Source organism: Berghia stephanieae, chromosome 14, assembly GCF_034508935.2.
Source record: "Berghia stephanieae isolate SIO BIC M18660-M18661 chromosome 14, UCSD_Bste_1.3, whole genome shotgun sequence".
NCBI classification, from domain to species: Eukaryota; Metazoa; Mollusca; class Gastropoda; order Nudibranchia; family Aeolidiidae; genus Berghia; species Berghia stephanieae.
Window position 1 is genome coordinate 7,193,635 of NC_088373.1, and position 22,500 is coordinate 7,216,134.

The 22,500-nt window shown below is 35.5% G+C and overlaps 1 protein-coding gene across 4 annotated transcripts in view; it reads right to left on the minus strand.

Moving 5' to 3' along the window:
* Window positions 1–22,500, minus strand: part of LOC144959913 (multidrug resistance-associated protein 1-like) — a 78,237-nt gene that overhangs the window by 46,143 nt on the left and 9,594 nt on the right. For 3 of the 4 annotated variants that reach the window (XM_078892762.1, XM_078892760.1, XM_078892761.1), the window contains 5 exons: window positions 8,815–8,886; window positions 6,289–6,396; window positions 4,375–4,512; window positions 3,167–3,295; window positions 844–969 (listed from right to left, as the gene is read on the minus strand). In XM_078892762.1, coding sequence (XP_078748888.1) covers window positions 844–969; window positions 3,167–3,295; window positions 4,375–4,512; window positions 6,289–6,396; window positions 8,815–8,886 — 573 coding nt within the window. Of the gene's footprint in view, window positions 1–843; window positions 970–3,166; window positions 3,296–4,374; window positions 4,513–6,288; window positions 6,397–8,814; window positions 8,887–15,822; window positions 15,967–22,500 lie in introns of those variants that run through there. The other variant, XM_078892759.1, reaches the window with a different exon arrangement.

Below are 22,500 nucleotides of genomic sequence, written 5' to 3' on the forward strand. Positions count from 1 at the left end.
ATTTACCAAGCCACAGTCACAGAAACTAAAACAAACAAGCAAGAAAAATATGTAGGACTAACAGAAAATAATTTCAAAACAAGATACAACCTCCACACCTCAACATTTAGAAACACTAACAAAAAAACATCCACAAAACTCAGCGAACATATTTGGAAATTAAAAGACAACAAACTAGACCACAACATTTCATGGAAAATTTTATCTAAAGCAACAGGATACACACCAACATCAAAACAATGTAGCTTATGCCTGGAAGAGAAATATACTATATAATCAAACACCCTCATGAAGCCACACTCAACACGAAAAGTGAGATGTACGGAACGTGTCCACATCGGCGGAGATTCTTGTTAATTAACTTTAAACCGGAACCACTTCAAGAAACAACAACAGTCAACAAAACAACTCAGTCCTGACGATGGCAAATTAAGCCTGAAACATTAATGTAGACTGTCTCAAACATTGTGGTAAATATTTAAAAAAATAATAGATAGATAGATAGATAGATAGATAGATAGATAGATAGATAGATAGAGAGAGAGAGAGAGAGACAGAGAGGGAGAGGGAGAGGGAGAGAGAGAGAGAGAGAGAGAGAGAGAGAGAAAGAGAAAGAGAGAGAGAAAGAGAGAGAAAGAGAGAGAAAGAGAGAGGGAGAGAGAGAGAGAGAGAGAGAGAGAGAGAGAGAGAGAGAGAGAGAGAGAGAGAGAGAGAGAGAAATAGAGAGAGAGAGAGATGTGTTTTAAAGAGTAATTCGTGTTTGTTTTTGCTTTTATTAAATCCTTCTATTCTACATCTAGGCATATGACACTGTGCATGACAGTAAAGCTAGTAGATACTTACAGATGTCAAGCCATAATATCCATTGACATACAGCTTTTCCGCGAAGAAGGACAAAATAAACTGTGCAATAAGGCTGACATATGAAATGTAGAACAGGGCAAATCGGAAAAACTTTTCTTTATAGGCCTGAAAAAAAAAATAAATAAAAGTAATAAATTGAACCAAGAAAACACACACAAAAACATGAAATCACATAAGAATGTAAAGTATAATTGTAAAATGAACAAGATAAACTCAAGACATAGATATTAAAACATAATTAAAACACAAAATTTTATCTTTTTTCCACAGAGACAATGCTGTTACTCATTATTTTATGCCCGATTACAGTGACATAATTTGAATCAAGAGCCTTTTCTAAGGAATCAACTTTGAGCAGCCCAGAGCAGGACTCGAACCTGGGATCTACAGGTCCATAGACTAGTGTCATCAAGATACCACACACACAAAAAAAGTAGTCCTTCAGAGCCATGAGGCCCCTGGAGGCGGAGTTTATCCCGGTTTCTATAGCACGAAACGGACAATAGCAATTGCTTGCTATCCTTTGGATAGCACACTATCTATCGCAAAGTACTTTCGGCCAGATCTAACAGATCCAGCAACCTAATCCCTGCACCCGGGATCTATCTCGGCCCCTTTGCGTGTGAAGGGAGTGCTCTACCCACTGAGCTATTAGGGCCCCCACTATACCACAAAGCTATAGATTAACCGATTATAACATACAAAAAAAAAGTCAATGGCAAATAGTTCATGATTTCTCCTTAGGAAATAGGTCTATCCCAATGACATTATTACATAAGGAAATGTTACAGCCTTAGCACAGAAAAGTGAGTGGAGCAGGCACTTATGTTGGTAACAACAAGATATGAAGTGAATAGAAAAGTGCCAGAAGACAATAGAGAATAAAAATTTTTCGTGGCGGTGGTGGGGTTTGAACCTGCGACCTTATTGGTACGACAACTCCGCCTGGCAGGTGAGAGCGTGGCTCTACCGTGTGAGCTATCCACGAACACAAAAATATTCGTTTCAAACTCAAAGTCATTACTAGATCCCTCTCTCACCCACTTCTTGAGACCGCCGATTCGTTCGTACACCACCATCGCGAATAATTTTGACCAGCAGTTAAGCTTAATAGCCAATATTCTCAACACAAACATATAACATAGAAACGATTGAGACATTGAGTATGCTCCGGTGTATGGGGTGAATTTTTAATTCAGAAAAGTGAGTGGAGCAGGCACTTATGTTGGTAACAACAAGATATGAAGTGAATAGAAAAGTGCCAGAAGACAATAGAGAATAAAAATTTTTCGCGGCGGTGGTGGGGTTTGAACCTGCGACCTTATTGGTACGACAACTCCGCCTGGCAGGTGAGAGCGTGGCTCTACCGTGTGAGCTATCCACGAACACAAAAATATTCGTTTCAAACTCAAAGTCATTACTAGATCCCTCTCTCACCCACTTCTTGAGACCGCCGATTCGTTCGTAGCTCACACGGTAGAGCCACGCTCTCACCTGCCAGGCGGAGTTGTCGTACCAATAAGGTCGCAGGTTCAAACCCCACCACCGCCGCGAAAAAAATTTTTATTCTCTATTGTCTTCTGGCACTTTTCTATTCACTTCATATCTTGTTGTTACCAACATAAGTGCCTGCTCCACTCACTTTTCTGAATTAAAAATTCACCCCATACACCGGAGCATACTCAATGTCTCAATCGTTTCTATGTTATATGTTTGTGTTGAGAATATTGGCTATTAAGCTTAACTGCTGGTCAAAATTATTCGCGATGGTGGTGTACGAACGAATCGGCGGTCTCAAGAAGTGGGTGAGAGAGGGATCTAGTAATGACTTTGAGTTTGAAACGAATATTTTTGTGTTCGTGGATAGCTCACACGGTAGAGCCACGCTCTCACCTGCCAAGCGGAGTTGTCGTACCAATAAGGTCGCAGGTTCAAACCCCACCACCGCCGCGAACAATTTTTATTCTCTATTGTCTTCTGGCACTTTTCTATTCACTTCATATCTTGTTGTTAGCCTTAGCACAGTTGCTCTCGGCATTCTAGATGCAATATAATGTTCACTAAACTATCCCGTAAATATGTGACCTAACATCTCAAAATGGTATCATGTCGGGTGAAAACTATCCCAAAGTCTTTTTGATTTCACATAGTATTGTGTTATGACGGAATAAAGTAAATCAAGACTATTGAGTCTAATTTCAAAATCATCAGAGTTGGGAAGTTTTCATTTTTTAAAGTTTTTGGTACAAAACTAATTCTCACTAATAAATGCTGACATTTTCTTCTTCTTTTTTAACATTACCTGTAGATAAAGTTGACTGTAGACAGGCACAATTCCTGCTAAGACACAGAGGAACCAGAAAATCCATAAAATACCGGATGTGATGACACCTTGCAATCTCTCTATTTGAATGAGGATGGCTGACAACAGCTAAGTGGAAAATCAAGAGAAAAACAAAGAGCTTAAATCCATGATGAGCACATAGAATGTTGAGCAAATGTGTTTCTTAACCAATTCAGTCCCTTGGCCAGTGAGTAATAACTACACAGGCCCTGTACTGTTGAATTGAATTGAATGAATTATATATTGTCGTTAAAAATATATATGCATACATCTTTTATACAGAAATACAAACTAGAACAACAAAAGAATATAAAAATAATAATTAAAAAAATAAATCAATAAATAATGCATATTCTCTTAATAAAATCTGATTTAAAATTAGTAAGCCCTTTTAGGCTTTCACAAACATAATAAATACTTTTCATATTAATTAAATACTATATAGTTTACATAAAAATTGACATGTCTGGCAGTTTCATTAAATATTAGAGTCCACATATCTCAGTGTTGTAGATCATTGTTTTCTAATGTGTTGTATGGTTTGTGAGTGATATTTACTCGTAGAAATTACCAAGCCCTTAATCCTTAAAAGTTTTTAATTTACAGTTTCCATGTAGTTTTCATTGTTATAAATTAGTGTTCAATGTGTTGGACACAGCTAATGGACACAATTGGTGACAAAAAGCATTTTCCTAATTGTGCCATTCGCTGACCTGCTCAGGGCAGCAACAAACCAAAATTTCATCAACAACATTTGAATTTCATTTATCATGGGTCTCAAATCAATTTTTTTTTAAAAAGGAGGAATATTTTGCAGATTCCACGGAATGCGCATTTTATCATAAATAACGTGGAGCATTATGTCCTTATAATGTTGACAATACTATGGTAAAATATATAATTATTAACATACAATTAATTATACTATAAAAAGGAAAAATTATTAAAGAACAAACAAAGATGAATAAGTCCCTTCCAACCGGACTGTTTACAATGATATTTGAAGATGCATAGATACTACTGAGGGCCAGGACCCTACGCGGAAGAAAATAGAAGAGGACTTGAAATATATCTGAAATTTGAGACCCATGATTTAAAAAAAAAGAGAGAAAAACATTAATGAAATAAAGGGGATAAAAATAAAAAAAAACAACAAAAACACTTACATAACTAACAGCCAGTATAGAGCCAGAGATAAAGAAAATTGTAGGGACTGGTTTGTCACCTTTGGATCCCGACACAGAGTCTGATACAGCTTCTAGAATGTACAGTATGGCAAACACGCACAGCAAAACACTCAAAACCTGGAGGAATACAAACACATTTGTGACCTGTCATCTCAAAATGGGTTTATGTCAGAGTGAGATTGATGATAAGAATTAAATTTATAGTTAAAAACATGAAACTTTGATTCAATTTCTGTGTTTTGTTTTTAGGAATAAACAAAAATGAATATAACAGCTTCAAAACAGAACAAAATACCAAAAATGGAATGTTTCAGGCTCAAAACCTTTCTTCAGCCAGATTGACGGCACATCTTTTCTGTATAGATAGTATGCAGATGACATCACTCGGGCCTTTGTTATTGTTTTTGCCATCCGCGTTTGTGAGTTGTTCTCACTAAACTGTATTAACCAGACTATAAAAGTTCATGGTTACACAGAGTTTGTGTGTTGGTCCGTCATACTTCCGGATGGCAATGTTGTGAACTCCTTGGCCAAGCGCATTCTATCTATAAAAATCTTGAAATGTTTACATTTCTGCTGTAAATCTGGTTTATTAGTAATGTATTAATGTTTTCATTGTTTTGTGTTTGTCTGAAGAAGGGTTTTGAGCCTGAAACAATCTGTGTTTGATATTTTGTTTTTTTTTATGCTTTATATTCATTTCTGTTTATTACTTTTTACAGTCCACAGCTTCTACCAGCTTAGAACCACATTGACTTGTGTTGGTTTTTAAGGGTTTAACGGCACTTGCCTTAGATTTATGTCATTTCAGTGCCTGTATAAAGGAAGAAACTGGGGCAGTCAAAAAATAGCTGATTCTTAGAAGTTTGGATCTGAAAAGTCCCAAGAAGGAAATGTTCCTAACGTTTCAGATTCATCCACTAAATAATCATAAGAGACTAGTTCAATACAAAACTTCTGTGCTTAAATGGATAATAACAGATTTTAGTTTAATTAAGTTTAGCAGTTTACAGATGTTGCCAAAGCATGTCAATAATTTTAAAAAAGAAAATAAACAATACACAGGGCAAGTCGATTGTTTAAGAATACATCAAAGCATGAAAACAGCGGAGTCTCACTTTGAGCCTTAAGGTCCATTTGAGTTGAAAATAATCCCCATTTCTGTAACCTTAAACTGATGGTAGAAATTGCATTCTACCTTATTGATAGTGATAGGACACTAGACCATCTCAAATTGCATTCTACCTTATTGATAGGACACTGCTCTATCACAAAGTATTTTCACACATAATCAAACAAACCCAGCCAGTGGACATTGTAGTCAAAAGTATCCAATATCGGTCCCTTCGCATGCGAGACCAGTACTTTAACAACAGAGCTGGATGGACCCCAATTAAGAATTTCCCCTGAAACGTCACACCCACCTAACACAAAATTAGTTTTATAACTAAAAAAACAAAAAGTAAATTCTCATTCGAAACGTATAAAATGAACTCTACAACAGTGTCAAGTTTTCATAGCTATAACAAAACTTTTTCTTTAAAAGAAATCAAAGTAAGAAGCAGACTATAGACCTCAGTGTATTAACTCTCTCCTTACCACCCATTTTCAGGATTTTACCCAAAACCTCATGCCCAACTAACACAAAAATAGATTTTTATCACTGAAGCACCATAGCAGTAAAGTTCTTCCGATGCATAACTTCTTTAGCTAAACATGCTCTACAACACAATGTTTATTTTCTTTAAATTTTAAGATGTACAAGAGAAGTTTGAATAAGAAAAGTGTTGGTTTTATCGTAACGAATGTGACGATTTTCAGATAGTTGGTAAGGAGAGGGTTAATCAAAGTGAATAAAAGCAAATTTAATTTGTGAAATTTTGTACCACTCACAGTTTTGCTGATGTTTAATTTGTTGACTCGTATTCTGACACCTTGGTGATATTTGAACATGTAGAGTAGATAAAATGGAAGGGTCACCCATAGCCATCCACATGGAACCTAAAAAAGTAATTTTTTAAAGATTTTATTAACTGGAGACATTTAAAATAAAGATATATTTGTAATCTTTAATTAGTATCTGTTGTAGTTGTCAATGTTGTTGGAATTATTGGTTATCGTCGCAATTGTTATCATTTCAATCGTCACAGCAACATCAGTAGAAGTGGTGGTAGTAGTAGAAATAGTAATAGTCGTAGTATTTGTAGTAATAATAGTAGTAGTAGTAGTAGTAGTAGTAGTAGTAGTAGTAGTAGTAGTAGTAGTAGTAGTAGTAGTAGTTAGTAGTAGTAGTAGTAGTAGTAGTAGTAGTAGTTATAGTAGTAGTAGTATTGGTAGTTCTAGTAGCAGCACCAGTAGTAATAGTAGTAGTAGTAGTAGTAGTAGTAGTAGTAGTAGTAGTAGTAGTAGTAGTAGTAGTAGTAGTAGTAGTAGTAGTAGTAGTAGTAGTAGTAGTAGTAGTAGTAGTAGTAGTAGTAGTAGTAGTAGTAGTAGTAGTAGGTAGTAGTAGTAGTAGTAGTAGTAGTAGTAGTAGTAGTAGTAGTAGTAGTAGTAGTAGTAGTAGTAGTAGTAGTAGTAGTAGTAGTAGTAGTAGTAGTAGTAGTAGTAGTAGTAGTAGTAGTAGTAGTAGTAGTAGTAGTAGTAGTAGTAGTAGTAGTAGTAGTAGTAGTAGTAGTAGTAGTAGTAGTGGTAGTAGTAGTCGTAGTAGTAGAAGTTTTTGTCTGTCCTGTAACATTCCTCATGGATGTTGATTATAATTTATAATGACTTTGTAAAATACAAAACAATGTTGTCTGCATAGCAGAATGTCGTTTATGAAGCAGTGCTTTATACATAATATTCATTATGACAGTACTCATCAACAGTTTTTCTCTTATTTAATATAATAGGTTACTGGTTTTTGAAATCGTATTGTCCCGTAACATTCCTCACTTTTGTGTTACTAAATAAACATTTTTATATGATAAGTTGACACATGAGTTTGTTTTAGAGTCATTTCTTTTATTTAATGTATGTAGCAGCACATAATTATATATTACAATGCTCACTAATTTTTAGCCTTTTAATAAAAAGCCTTTTTGGTATGTCCTTGTAACATTCTTCTCATCACTATCTAATGCAATTTAATGATCAAGAGTCAAACGACGGGAAGTGTCTTAGGTCTGGAATTTCCCAAGATCGTATGGTATGTTTTGCTCCACCTTTGAAGCAAATTTCATTTGTTTGTGATTAGTTTGTAATTTATTGTAAATGCTGGGAGAATGAGCATATTTTTTCTTTGTTGGATTGTACATTCTGTCATCAATCTGTGGATATGAGAATATTACATCAGTGCATCCTGTTTTATTGCTGTTTATTTTATTCACTTTGGGATTCTGATAATTGTTACTATGAAATTGATTTTTGTTATCTAATCTTTGCAAACATCTTCCCTGTGACTTGCGGCTTGGGAATGAATGATATAATGCCGATATTGTTTAAGCAGTAATTTTTGCTTCCTTTGTTTTTCAAATCTGCTGATAATCATGTGATGTGTTTTTAGGTTGACCATGCAATGTTGATCATTTCTTTTGGTGCTTTTTATATACCTGATACCTCATGACTATGACTCGGGGAAAGTTTTACATGATGCTCATTCACAATCAATGTATTAGCTGGTATATCTTGATCTGTCATTTCATAATTTGTATTCTCCCCATTGGTCTCTTGAGGGTTTAGAATTTGCTGAAAATACTGCTTACAGCAGGCCTTTATCATTTCATTATCAATATTTTTCTCTCTGCAGACTTTATTATTTAAAGGCCAATATCTTTGTGTATTGAGTATAAAGCCATACACATAAAATAATAAGCATGTTTTTATTTTTAAAAGAATAAATTAATTCAACAATTAAAAGAATTTAAAAAGAAACAGTTTTTTTCCTTACTTAAATAGAAAACAGATACACTATTTTTAAAAGTAAAATGACATAATGACGGTAAATTCTGGATGTCTCTCAATCCTGAAGTTAAAAAAAAGGTGGCCTTTGTAGAATCTTGTTCTTGCATCTGAATCTGGATGTGAAGCATGAGTTGCAAGAGGCACCCGCACCTTTGGTGCATTCAAGCTCTACTGAATGAACACTATGACTCGTGCAATGGAAATAAGGACTATAAACACAAAAGACGATGAAACAAAAAAAAATTTTTTTTAAACCCAACAAAAATCAATTTTTAAAAAGAACAAAAAAGATTGATAAATAAATAAGCAAACAAAAACAAAACCCCCCAAAATGCAAAAGAAAAACACCTATATACCATAGCGAACTATTAATTTACAACTCTTAATTGGTTTCCACTTGCATTTAAATTAGTACCTTAAGGTTCCTGTCGTTGTTTAGTACCAAATCATGAGCACCAAATAAATGATATAAACACTTACCCAGACAAGTAGGGAACTCTGGAAACATTCTGTGAATTGAGGCCAGGGACTATCGAGTAAAAGTGTTTGGTTCTGAAAGATGCAACAGTAATATTTTTAAAAATGTGAATACCAGTTAAATAATGAAACAAAAAATTGCAGTCTTTAAGTCTCTTAACTATGAATCAAAACTTTTCTGGTTTGAATCCTATTGAGAATATTGAATTTTATTCAAGAATTCTTTGTTTGTTTTTTGTTTTTTTAAGGGTTTTACGGCGCTTGCAACACATTAAGGTCATATCAGCGCCAGTAAAAAGGAAGAAAATGGGATAGTAAAAAGTTATAGAATTAAAATTAAAGCACCCAAGAAAAGATAAGAAAAGGGGGAATTAGGTCGAATAGGAAACAGATGTAGATTCCAAGAGCACACTGTAAAAGTACTTAGTTTGAGATCACCTAAAAGTCTCATCCAGACACAAGCACAGGTCCCCATTAAGAATATTCTTTAGTGTTTGTCTATAAAACAAATTGGGTCAAAATATGGCATATAATACAGCTGGTTTATACCGAAACTTAATCTTAGATATAACATTGAACTCATCACACCTCCTCCCCACCACTCTCTCCCTTAAAAGTGTTCTTTCAATATGACAATGTTAAAATAACATCAAGTAGAGATAAGCTGTGAAAGCTGGCTGGCTTGATGGTATGACTATCATGTAGTAGAGTTTCTCTGTATTTGCATGATGGTGCACACCCCCATCACGCCACCTACCTCATTTTCACAGCCGACATCTGACTCAGAAAACTTTTAAAGTGAAATTTTGATAGACTTTTTAAGGTTATTTTCATAACATAACCATTCAGAATTGAAATTGAGGCAAAATATTGTAATGTTACATAAATTGATATCCTTTACAGATGACCCTGACCCTGTGGTTGATTGGTCCAGGTTTAAGTGCACATTTTTATGTCTGACATACATACAATCCCAGTCAATGATGGGAGCTACTAAGCATGAACTAATCAGAATATTACCTGCCAATGAAAAAGTCTGACAAATATTCATAAATTATCATTGTGCTAAAGGGTTCAAAGTTTCAAAATGCTGAAACAATAGAAATATCGAACTTTTAACAGCAATGATCACTACTCTGCACATTTCCGTTATGGTGTGTTCCCTCCCTAAAGCAACATGAAAAGTTTCTGAGATGGATTTCCACTGAATATATTATTCAAAAATTTAAAGCTGATTTTTCAAAATGATTAGTTTTTATCCATTTTTTATTAGTAAATTTCTCAAAGGATCCTGCTCATGGTTGTCGGTTGAAAATAAGCATAATTTTTTATTTTTAAAAAACAATTTCAAGTCAAAAACAGAACCACTGAAATGGTCCTTCAACTAAATTTCTAAAAAAATTATACTCAGGTAATTTTCTAAATTATTATCTGCACTGTACATTGATTGAATAACCCAGGACTCATACTATTTTACGAAACATCCATGTCAATAGCTTGCCAAGTACAGCAACAAGAGGTCACGTGACCATTAAATATGAAACACCAATCATTGAATTATCAAAGTTGTATATATAATGGAGAATATTTTGCATTGGTTGAGTGTTTTCCCATTACAGCAATGAAATTGTAACAATTTGGTTATCAGACCTGTAAATAGCTACAAGTCACCTCAGGTGGAAAATCTTTCTCGGAAACTCTCACAACCGCAGACATAATTATCATACATGAGTATTGGAGGCATCGACAAGCGAGATTCACTTTTTTTTGGCCAACTTCAAGACATTAGGCCTGTTTTGAGAGCCTTTGGCCTGAGGATTTTTGGTCTGCTTTTTCCCTTTTCAAGTTGGTAGATTTACTGCGTTACCAAATCACTGATAGTTATTAAATCGACTTTTTAACTCTTTCAGCGCCATTGACCACACTGTGCGGCCAGAGCAGAATCTGTTCTACTGGCCAATGGCCACACAGTGCACCTGGTCTTGAAAGGCAAAAATAATAATGTAATCCAATCCTACTTTCTACAAAAGTACTATAAATTGAACCAATTGTTTCATTTCTTTCATCAGAACATTCGATTGGCCATAGGGGACATTTTAATTGAGATTTTGCACCGAATTCAAATGTCATTTTGTCTTAGCTTGTCATTCTCATGCTGCCTCAATCAGGTGTTAGTCATTTTGTTATGGAAATGCGAATATAGCGTCAGCGCTGAAAGAGTTAAAATACAAAATACAGTACAGGGACTTTTTGGGCTGGGAGGTCTTCTGTGAGCTCCTCAAGGTAGCATCTCTTTCAATTAGTATTTTCACAGATCTTTTGTCAGGCGTTTATCTATTCAATTTGTCAATATATATATATATATATATATATATATATATATATATATATATATATATATATATATATATATATATATATATATATATATATATATATATATATACTAGACGTCTATATAGCAGCATTTTAAAAAAAGAAAAAGAAAATTAATAGATAAAGTAAAATTCCCTTTATTCATCCCATAGGGGAAATTTATCTCTAGCATCTATTCCAAGGGCAGACTGGAATAACCCAGGCATCAGCCGCAGTGCAGCACCACAAATTGAGCTATGATGGCGAGGTGATTTGGTCAAGGTCACAAATCGTAGTGGGGAATCGAACTCTAGAACCTTTCGCTGAGCCACAATACCCCTTGAATAAACCTTGACAGATTAGTGAAAGTTTAAGATTTCCTTATATGATCATTGTTTTGGTTCTCTGCCGTCATTTTGTCATTGAAGTATTGAAATTGAAAGGCATTGCAAAGCAGTCCAAGGGTTTGTTTGGTTTTTTTTTCTAGAGAATTAGCTTGAGTTGGGGGATTTAAAATTCTTTATTAAGGTTGTTTATAGGTCTCAGAAAGGTCCTGGGATGTTTGTTTGGAAGGACTTCCGTAGTTTCACAGTAGGGGATTTTCCAAAAACATTTTCAGTGGGGGGAAGACCCCCAAACCCCCCCCCCCCCCCCCCCCCTTCCTTTTATTTTTAATATAAAAGTGCTGTGAAACTAAAGAAGTTCTCCCAAAGGAATACTTGGGTTGTTTCCCTTAGCTCGAGGAGCTTACGTCTAGGAACCTTACGGAAGGCCTCTCGTTGTGTTCTTCAACGACAAAGTAAGCAGGCGGAAATAAAAGGCTAGCACTATTCAGTATCTGATACTGAATAGTGGTTTTGCACTATTCAGTATCAGATACTGAATAGCGGTTTTCCACTATTCAGTATCTGATACTGAATAGTGGTTTTGTACTATTCAGTATCTGACACTGAATAGTGGTTTTGCACTATAATACGGTGTTTTTTTTTTCTGAAACCTGACAAAGTTATGGGAAGAGGGCAGCTGTGGGAGTAAATCTGGGACTCAGAGAAGTGTACACCTGTGGGGAGTGAACCCGGGACTGGGTTTCGTCGGGCTTCGTAATAAAAAGCAATTACTTTTTTACGAAACCCGACGACACCTGGCAATATCCGGCAAAGTTATGGGAGGTATGCAGCAGCGTGTGTGTGTGTGTAAGGGGGGGGGGGGGGGGGGGGGGGGGGCGGAGAGGAGGGGATGAACCTGAGATTCAGGGAAGTGTACACCAGTGGGGAGTGAACCTGGGACTCTGGGTTTTGTAAAACAGCAATAACAAAATGGGGGAGGGGGGGGGGGGTTACGTTTTTACGAAACCCGACAATATGCGGCAAAGTTATGGAAAGTAGGCAAAGCGTGGGGACTGAACCTGAGACAGTGAAGTGTACACCAGTGGGGAGTGAACCTGAGACTATGGTTTTCGGCGGCCTTCAGCTAATTTCATATAAAAGCAATTACTTTTTTAACGAAACCCAACTAAACCTGGCAATATCCGACAAAGTTATGGGTAGTAGGCAACAGTGGGGAGTGAACCTGAGATCCATGGAAATGTACACCAGTGGGGAGTGAACCTGGGTCTGGGTTTCGGCGGGTTTTGTAAAAAAAAAAAAGCAATTACTTTTTTGTTTACGAAATGCGCCAAATCCCAACAGAATGGGGCAAAGTTATGGAAAGTAGGCAAATAATGGGGAGTGAACCTGAGACTAAGGGAAGTGCACACCAGTGGGGAGTGAACCTGAGACTATGGTTTTTGGCGGTTTTCAGCTAGTTTCACATAAAAGCAATTACCTTTTTACGAAACCTGGCAATATCCGACAAAGTTATGGGAAGTAGGCAACAGTGGGGAGGGAACTTGAGATTCATTGAAGTGTACACCAGTGGGGAGTGAACCTGGGTCTGGATTTCGGCGGGTTTTGTAAAAAAAAAGCAATTACTTTTTGTTTACGAATTGCCAACAAAATGGGGCAAAGTTATGGAAAGTAGGCAAATAATGGGGAGTGAACCTGAGACTAAGGGAAGTGTACACCAGTGGGGAGTGAACCTGAGACTATGGTTTTCGGCGGGTTTCAGTGCGATTCACATAAAAGCAATTACTTTTTTACGAAACCCGGCAATATCCGACAAAGTTATGGGAAGTAGGCAACAGTGGGGAGTGAACCTGAGATTCATGGAAGTGTATACCAGTGGGGAGTAAACCTGGGACTATGGTTTTCGGTGGGTTTCAGCAAGTTTCATATAAAAGCAATTGCCTTTTTACGAAACCCGACGAAAACCTGGCAATATCGGAGAAAGTTATGGGTAGTAGGCAACAGTGGGGCGTGAACCTGAGATTCGGGGAAGTGTACACTAGTGGGGAGTGAACCTGGGACTGGGTTTTGGCGGGTTTTGAAAAAAAAAAAAAAGCAATCACTTTTTGTTTACGAAATGCACCAAATCCCAACAAAATGGGGCAAAGTTATGGAAAGTAGGGAAATAATGGGGAGTGAACCTGAGACTAAGGGAAGTGTACACCAGTGGGAAGTGAACCTGAGACTATGGTTTTCGGCGGGTTTCAGTGCGATTCACATAAAAGCAATTACTTTTTTACGAATCCCGGCAATATCCGACAAAGTTATGGGAAGTAGGCAACAGTGGGGAGTGAACCTGAGATTCATGGTAGTGTACACCAGTGGGGAGTGAACCTGAGACTATGGTTTTCGGCAGGTTTCAGCTAGTTTCACATAAAAGCAATTACCTTTATACGAAACCTGGCAATATCCGACAAAGTTATGGGAAGTAAGCAACATTGGGGGGTTAACTTGAGATTCATGGAAGTGTACACCAGTAGGGAGTGAACCTGAGACTCTGGTTTTCGGCGGGTTTCAGCGAGTTTCATATAAAAGCAATTACTTTTTTACGAAACCCGACGAAACTGGCAATATCCGACAAACTTATTGAAGTAGGCAACAGTGGGGGGTGATCCTGAGATTCAGGGAAGTGTACACTTGTGGGGAGTGAACCTGGGACTCTGGATTTTGTAAAAAAGCAATACCAAGGGGGAGGGGGAATTACTTTTTTACGAAACTCGCCAAAACCCGACAAAGTTATGGGAAGCAGGCAGCAGTGGGGAATGAATCTGGGATTCGGACACCGATGGGGATTGAACCTGGGACTGCGAGAGGCTGATACCAGTGGACAGTGAGCTCAGAATGTACTTTTATTTCGAAACCTACCGAAATTGTCAAAAGTTATGGGAAGTGGGCACCATTGGGCAATGAACCAGGACTCAGGGAAGTGCACACCGGTTGAGAGTGAACCTGGGACTGGGAGAAGAGGATATTAGTGGAAATGAACCTGGGACTATGGAAGATGGATGCCAGTGGGAAATGAAGCCGGACTATGGGAGTTGGGTACCAGACAAGAATGAAGCAATTCCTTTTTTACGAAACCCGCCAAAACCCGTCGAAAAACCATAGCCTCGGGTTTACTCCCCAATAGTGTACAGTTCTCTGAGTCTCGGGTTTACTCCCCCACTGTTGCCTACTTTCTTTCCATAACTTTGTCGGATATTGTCGGGTTTCTTAAAAAAAGTAATTGCTTTTTTTTTTTACGAAACCCAGTCCCAGGTTCACTCCCCACTGCTGCCTACTTCCCATAACTTTGTCGGGTTTCGGCGTGTTTCGAAAAAAAGAAACACCCCTAAAAATACCACATGTATTCAGTAAATAGATGTCAATTGTAGTCTAATATTCAGTATCTATTTAAATTATTATTATTATTATTATTATTATTATTATTATTATTATTATTATTATTATTATTATTATTATTATTACTATTATTATTATTATTATTATTATTATTATTGTTATTATTATTATTATTATTATTATTATTATTATTATTATTATTATTATTATTATTATTATTACACGTAAATTTTAATATAATACGGCAATTAATTCACGGAAGTACATCGCTCAATTAAAAATGGCAGAAAGTCTGTTCACATATTTATAATGAATCGGGTTTGTCTAAGATGACAAAACAAAAAAAAACAAACAAACAAACAAACAAACAAACAAACAACAACAACAACAACAACAACAACAACAACAACAACAACAACAACAACAACAACAACAACAACAACAACAACAACAACAACAACAACAACAAATGAGACAAACAGAAAAAAGCAAGATTTTAAAAAGTAATAAACAATAGAAGAGCAAATCAATGAAAAACAACAACGAGATTATAACACATAAAAGATATTCGTAATAAATCGATAACTGATTAAATTACTCCAACTACTTGATTTTAAAAAAAATAATCATAATCATAATAATGATGATGATGACGATTACAACAACAAAAATAATAATAATAATAATAATAGTATGTAAGTAGAAATAATAATAATAATATTAATAATAATAATAATAATAATAATAATAATAATAATAATAATAATAACAACAATAATAATAATAAAAGAACAATAGTAATATATATCAACTTAAAGTATATTACAAGCAAATAAAATTATTAAAACAAAAGTTTTAATAGACAGAAGGAATTTAAAAAATATTGGGGGAAAAAAAAAAGTTATCCCTGCTGGGATTTGAACTCTCGAACCTTAAGCTCAGAGTCAAACAGCTTATATCCACCAACCATGGTGGCACTGAATATTTAGTGACATTTAATCATGTCTATTTAGACATTTAAAAATGTATTTGACTGCCACTTTTACTTTGTTATTTTGATCTATGTTAATAGCAGGAATTAAAAAATTACGATCAAAATATTTTTGCAACTTTGAATCGGGCTGTCAGTTACTGCACGTTTTCAATCTGGAAGTCGGTCAGCAGTTTATTTACATTCAACCGAGATTGTCGCACTTTTCACTCTCTCTATAAAAAAGAGTTCCTTGCGGATACTGAATAGTGGCAAAGCACTATTCAGTATCTGATACTGAATCAGGGTTGCCAGTTTGGCATTTTAAATGCCAGATTCCAAAAATCTGGCATTTTTGAAAACCGTTTGGCATTAGAAAAATCATTTGGCATTTGGCATTTTCATTTGGCATTTTCTTTTCTTGTATATTATACATCAAATGACACCTTTTCTTAATTATTTCTAAACGCGTAAAAACAAATCTCTTCACATCGGAAAACTTTGCTATTAAAACTCACACCCTGAACTAGCCCTGCCTCCCTCAGATATTCACTCAAATTCAGCCCTCGACAAGTATCCTAGTAAGTTTTCTGGGAATCTCCTGCAAAACTCGTGTATATTTGCGTCATGGTCGCCTGTTAACTTTTAACTCTGTTCGTTAGCGTGGTCTGATTTTACAGCATCCAATGATTTCACTCCTTTTTGGAATTCCCAAAAGTCTGCAGATCTTTCATGTTAATGTATTTCTTTTTCATTCTTAAAATCCAACCGTGGTGTAGTGGTTTAGCACTCCACTTAGTAGTCAGTAGGTAAAAAATTACCCCAACAGGAAATTTAGTATAATTCAAAAAAAAAAAACAAAAAAAAAAAAACAAAAAAAAAAAGAAAAAAAAAGAAAGAAAAGACGCAAGCCACCAGGATATGATAGTAAATTGTCTATCAAAAGTGAGTAGTTTTCTTAGTGGGGGTGGGAGTCAACAGACTTTGGCATTTTTTTTGAGTGTTTTGGCATTTTTTGAGTCTTCCCCTGGCATTTTGTTGAAAAATAATCTGGCAACCCTGACTGAATAACCACTTCCGAAATAAAATTACCAAAATACAAACGTCTGTATCAAATTATTTGCAGAAAAAAAAAACTCAAAATAAAAAATATTTTTTTAAAACGTGAGCTTTTAGCGCAATACCAGATTATTTTACTGGGAATGTTATTTTTAAAGAAAACATTTAATCACGAAATAAAAAAAATTAAAACAACAAAGAGACTCAATCAAAATCAAAAGAAATGGCCAGGAGATTGTCTTGGAAATTGAAGTGAGCAACGCAACTCCACTGTCACAGCGGCCTTATTAGTTCAGCGTACCAGCTTACTCTTAAAACTATGAACAGGCACATGCACTTTGGAAGTTAAAAGGACTTACCACTAAAGTGGTATTTATTACATACTGTGAGAGATTGAAAGAATTAAATCTCCCGACCTTAGATTACAGGAGAAGAAGGGGAGATATGATCCAAACATATAAAATAGTAAAGGGAATAGACAGGGTAGAGGCAGGATTCCTTAAACCAAACAAGAACATTCAGACACGAGGAAACAGCAAGAAACTGAAAAAAGAACGTTTTAAAACAAATGAAAGAAAGAACTTTTTTTCATCTAGAATTGTAAATAACTGGAATAAACTACAAGAAACCACAGTATCAGCAAAAAATTTGAATAAATTCAAAGCAGAGTTGGAGATAAGCAACACCCTAGGAAACAAGTTCAATTATAAAAATTGGTCCAATCATTAATAGATGAGGAGGAGCGAAGGAGACTACACCAAGTCTAAAAGCTCTATACAGAGGTATCCAGGTATCCAGGTATTAGTTCCCCGATGCAAGGTAGGTTCGTGAACTTGAATCAAAAATTGAAGCGGCAAATATATCTACTATCAGCTGGGCATTGGGCAGTAGGCGGTGAGTAATCGATGCCGACATAGCGACCTGGCATACTCGATACTAAGGTACTTCATTTAAAATGTCCAAAATCTATATAAATAGACCCTTCTTCTTCTTCTTCTTCTTCTTCTTCTTCTTCTTCTTATTCTTCTTCTTCTTCTTCTTCTTCTTCTTCTTCTTCTTCTTCTTCTTCTTCTTCTTCTTCTTCTTCTTCTTCTTCTTCTTCTTCTTCTTCTTCTTCTTCTTCTTCTTCTTCTTCTTCTTCTTCTTCTTATTATTATTATTATTATTATTATTATTATTATTATTATTATTATTATTATTATTATTATTATTATTATTATTTCTTCTTCTTCTTCTTCTTCTTCTTCTTTCTCTCTCTCTCTCTCTCTCTCTCTCTCTCTCTCTCTCTCTCTCTCTCTCTCTCTCTCTCTCTCTCTCTCTCTCTCTCCTACCTTCTTCCCTTTTCCCCTCCTCACCCCCCCCCCCTTTTATCACTTCCTCCTCTTACTCCTTTCATTTTGGAACTTGTGTAACTACCTCGCACTATAGAGCAGTAAAATTAGGTGCCCCAAACGTAAACAATAACAAGTTGCTAGTGATTTTCGTTAGGGACCGGAATAATTTACGCACAATATAGGTCTCCCAATTTTGTAGTTTGAGTTGTCGGCAATACACTTTCAGTATTGAAAATATGTATAAAATCTAACAGTTGCAGAAATAATAATATAAGGCTAAATTATTATGAAAATCAGGCTCCGAATAATTCTCGTTTTGTTCACACCAGCGCAATAATTTGCTCTGGTCTAAAAATAGATAGACTGTAACTTTTGATAAATTTTACCTTTTGTTCCATAAAATATCCATATCTAGACATTATTTGATTCATGATCGAGTATTTATGAATATGTGTTTTTTTGCCACCTAACAGCCAAATTTTAAAGGTTATTTTTTTCTATAATTTACATTGGAACGTGAGCTGTCAAGACAGGAACATGTGGTTTGCCATGTGCTTCTAGACCTTTGTTTACGTTTGGGGCACCTAATTTTACTGCTCTATACTATGTTCGGGTAACCGTTAATCCTTCCATTTAAATTTAACTCTTTCGTCTGGACAACCACCCATGAAAAGGACAGTTATTTGAAATGATCTTATTGAGCTTCTGTAGGTTTTAAGTTTCAAAATGTTCAAATTTAATCAATTTTAACTACCCAATTTTAGTTCAGATTTATCACTATTTTACTAATTCTTATGTTATTTTTTTTCTAAAACAAAATAGGCTGATTTACTGTCCTGCCCACATGGTAATATAAAAACAGAAGATAATACAGTATATCACAGTTTATGCTATGTCTATAGCTTTCCACTGCCAAAATGGAAAACATATTTTGAAATAGAAGACCAAAATCTTGACAGTTTTGCGTAATGTAATAATGATAATATGAGAGAGGGTAAAGAGAGGGTATAAGACGGACAAACAGACAGTACAGACAACCAAACGGGCATACAGTACATAACATATAGTCAGAGAGACATGTAGGTAGCCAAACAATTAGACAGACAAACGGCAGGCAGACATGTAGATAGATAGGTAAAGAGATGGATAAATGGACAGATACCAAGAAAGAATAAGCTTAATCTTTAATAGTCTTTGGTTAAAACTAAAACATCTAACTAACATGCGCTTCAGTTGCTTTGCAACAAATTGTAATACTAATTGAAAAAAAATCGATACTGCCCATCACTCTAGCAGACGACCAACAAAACGTGGAAGACTTCTTGTTCTATCCGACTCCTAATTCGTCGAATTTGACTTTCGACGTTTAACCTTTAAACCTGATTGTGACCCACCATCTTAATCCGAAGAGTGACAACCTTGCATTTATGAGCTTGATTCGACGTGTACCTGTATGCAGGTCTGATAACCCAAATCGTTATGGGCTCATTGTTGTAATGAAAAAAATACCCTCAAACCAACGCAAAATGTTAAACATTGTTGTAAGGACACATTTTTGCATCACAATAATGAGCCATAACAATTTACAACATGCACATTAAGCAACCTCCTACGTGGAGTGAGGGAGAGTATCGGGTAACACTAAGTAAATATTATAGTTCAAATAATCAGGAATACTACATATTAGCCTTTTGTCGTTTAAGACACTAATTTATTCTCCTCAAAGCAGAGTCCCTTTAGATTTAATTCAAGTTTCATTATTCTAATGTACTCATTTATTTTAAGAGAAAAAAAATAATAATAATTTATTATGGTTATAAAATTTGTAAAGAACGATTTTTATCCTGCCATGGGTATATATAATAGCCATGCAAAATTTCACTGCAATACTGCAATACAAGAAACAGTTTTAAAGATCCTCTAAGCTTGGATATGAATTGTGAAACGAACTATCCCATTGTCCCAAAACAGTACATTATATATATATATATATATAATATATATATATATATATATATATATATATATATATATATATATATATATATATATATAAATATATATACATGTTGTAAATAACAATGTGAAATTGAATGTAAGCTTCAATTTATACGAAAACTGATAAAATGGACGTTTTGGGTTTCTCCTCTATCAATAAAACTGGATGAAAGAAACACTACCGACGAATTCGGGAAACCCGGAACGTCCATTTTATCTGTGTTCGTATATTGAATTGAAGCTTACGTTCAATTTCACGTTGTTATTTTACAGTGGCGTGGGGCCATTGGATCGAATGGTGCCAGGCCCCGAACCAATCTTTTTTTTTAAATCATTAACAGCAAATTTAATTAAAAATAAAACTGAGAAATTTTAACTCCGCTGTCTTTCGCCAACTCACCAACAACATACTGCCTTTTTAGTCTCTGCTCTATACAAGATTCCGATTCACGCACTGCGCCGACTCGTGTGTTGGTGACATCACTGCGCGAATTAGTGACAAAATCAACACCGTGGTGCAAAGCAATCCAAGCTCCAGTTAATGCTCTATCCTTTAGTATCGCTACACTGATGGAGCGAGAAACTGGGTCGAATTATACTATCTTCAAATAGCGGAAAACCCCCTCGACTTGTGCCAGGATCTGAGAGCTCCACCGTTGGACTGGGGGGATGCGCCAATGTTGCACCATTTACGTCATAATTAGGGTGACTTCGGCCATCCAAATTATTACATTAACTGTCAAAAACACTGATCATTGTCAAGTTTATTTGTAAGCAGCAAAGAAAAACAACATAAAACTTTAAAATATGACATCAAAATCCCCCCCCCCCCCCAACCACCTCTTTTTCACGATTATTGAAGAAAGTAATTCTTTGCAACCAAGCATTGTGGACGAATTTACCAACATTTTTCTTGCTTGTAGTGTCGAGTTGATGGTTACGTGTGTATGAGTGTTTATTTGTGTGTGTGTATGTGTGTGTTTGTGCGTGTGTATTTGTGTCAGAGAAAGAAAGTGAAGATTGTCAACAGTTATAATTTGGTGTGTGTTTTGATTTCTTAAGTACTTAAGTGGAGTGATTTTTTCTTTGTGATCTTTGAGATCTGAATCTACCTTTTATTTGTGAAATCATTAATCATATTCCACTGATTTCCATTATTTGAGATATACTTTGAAGTTTTGTTTTGTTAAGCAATGAATTGCAATGAATCAAATTGACTCTTTACTTCACCGACCGTTTTGGAGAGCGACACTAGATCACAAATTAGAAATAAAAAGACTAGTTTCTCACCAACCAACTGATTTTGAATTAACACAGGTGTGGAAATCTCGAAAACGCTCTTTTTCAGTGACATGAATGGCTCACAGTTAGTTTAGAAAAAAAAAAACGTTTCTTTTGTTTTTATTGTCTACTTTTTACAGATACAATAAACACTGACAAATCATGGACATCTATAGGCTATAGTGACCTTAACCACTTCCATCGTATTGAGCGTTGTTTTAGCACCCTTAAAAGAGTGAAAAATTTCTTGCGAAATTGGATGAAACAGGAGCGGTTAAATTCGTTAATGATTCTGTCAATTCACAAAGCTGAAATAGATGCCATTCAAGATTTCAATAAACAAATTATAAAAAGATTTGCAGAGATGAAATCTCGCCGTGCAGATTTTCTTTACAAGTACTAAAAGTAAGTAGTTTCTGTCATAGTTTTTTCTCTCTTTTGATTTACATTTATCATATATCGATTGCATTATCTACCAAATCCAATCCCTTAAATGGTGGACAAAGAATAATTACAAAGACCTTTTCACACGGGACTTGTATCTCAGTGTTGTGGCTTGTTGTTTTCATGAATTATTTGTTTTTGTGAGTTTTGTCCACTCGTAGAAACCATCGACCCTCCCCCTACCTTTCCAAAAAAAGAGAGTTTTAACATGTGCTCTCTCCTCTTAATCGTGTTCACTGTTTTAGAATTTTTTTTCTTCTTCTAATCATGGCACCACCATATGCCGTCAATACGCCACGCCGCTGGTTATTTATTTCTTGAAGCTTCGAGCAGCAACATTTACATTATAATATATGTTGTGAAAAAGTAGTATTTCAGAGCCTTAATGTCTAAGGGGTCGGAGTTTATCCCGGTTTCTATAGCTTTAAACGAAACAAAAATATTGCTACCCTTGGACTGGACGCTAGTCTATCGGGGAAAAAAAACTCCTGCCAGATCTAAACGACACAACTACCTACCCAAA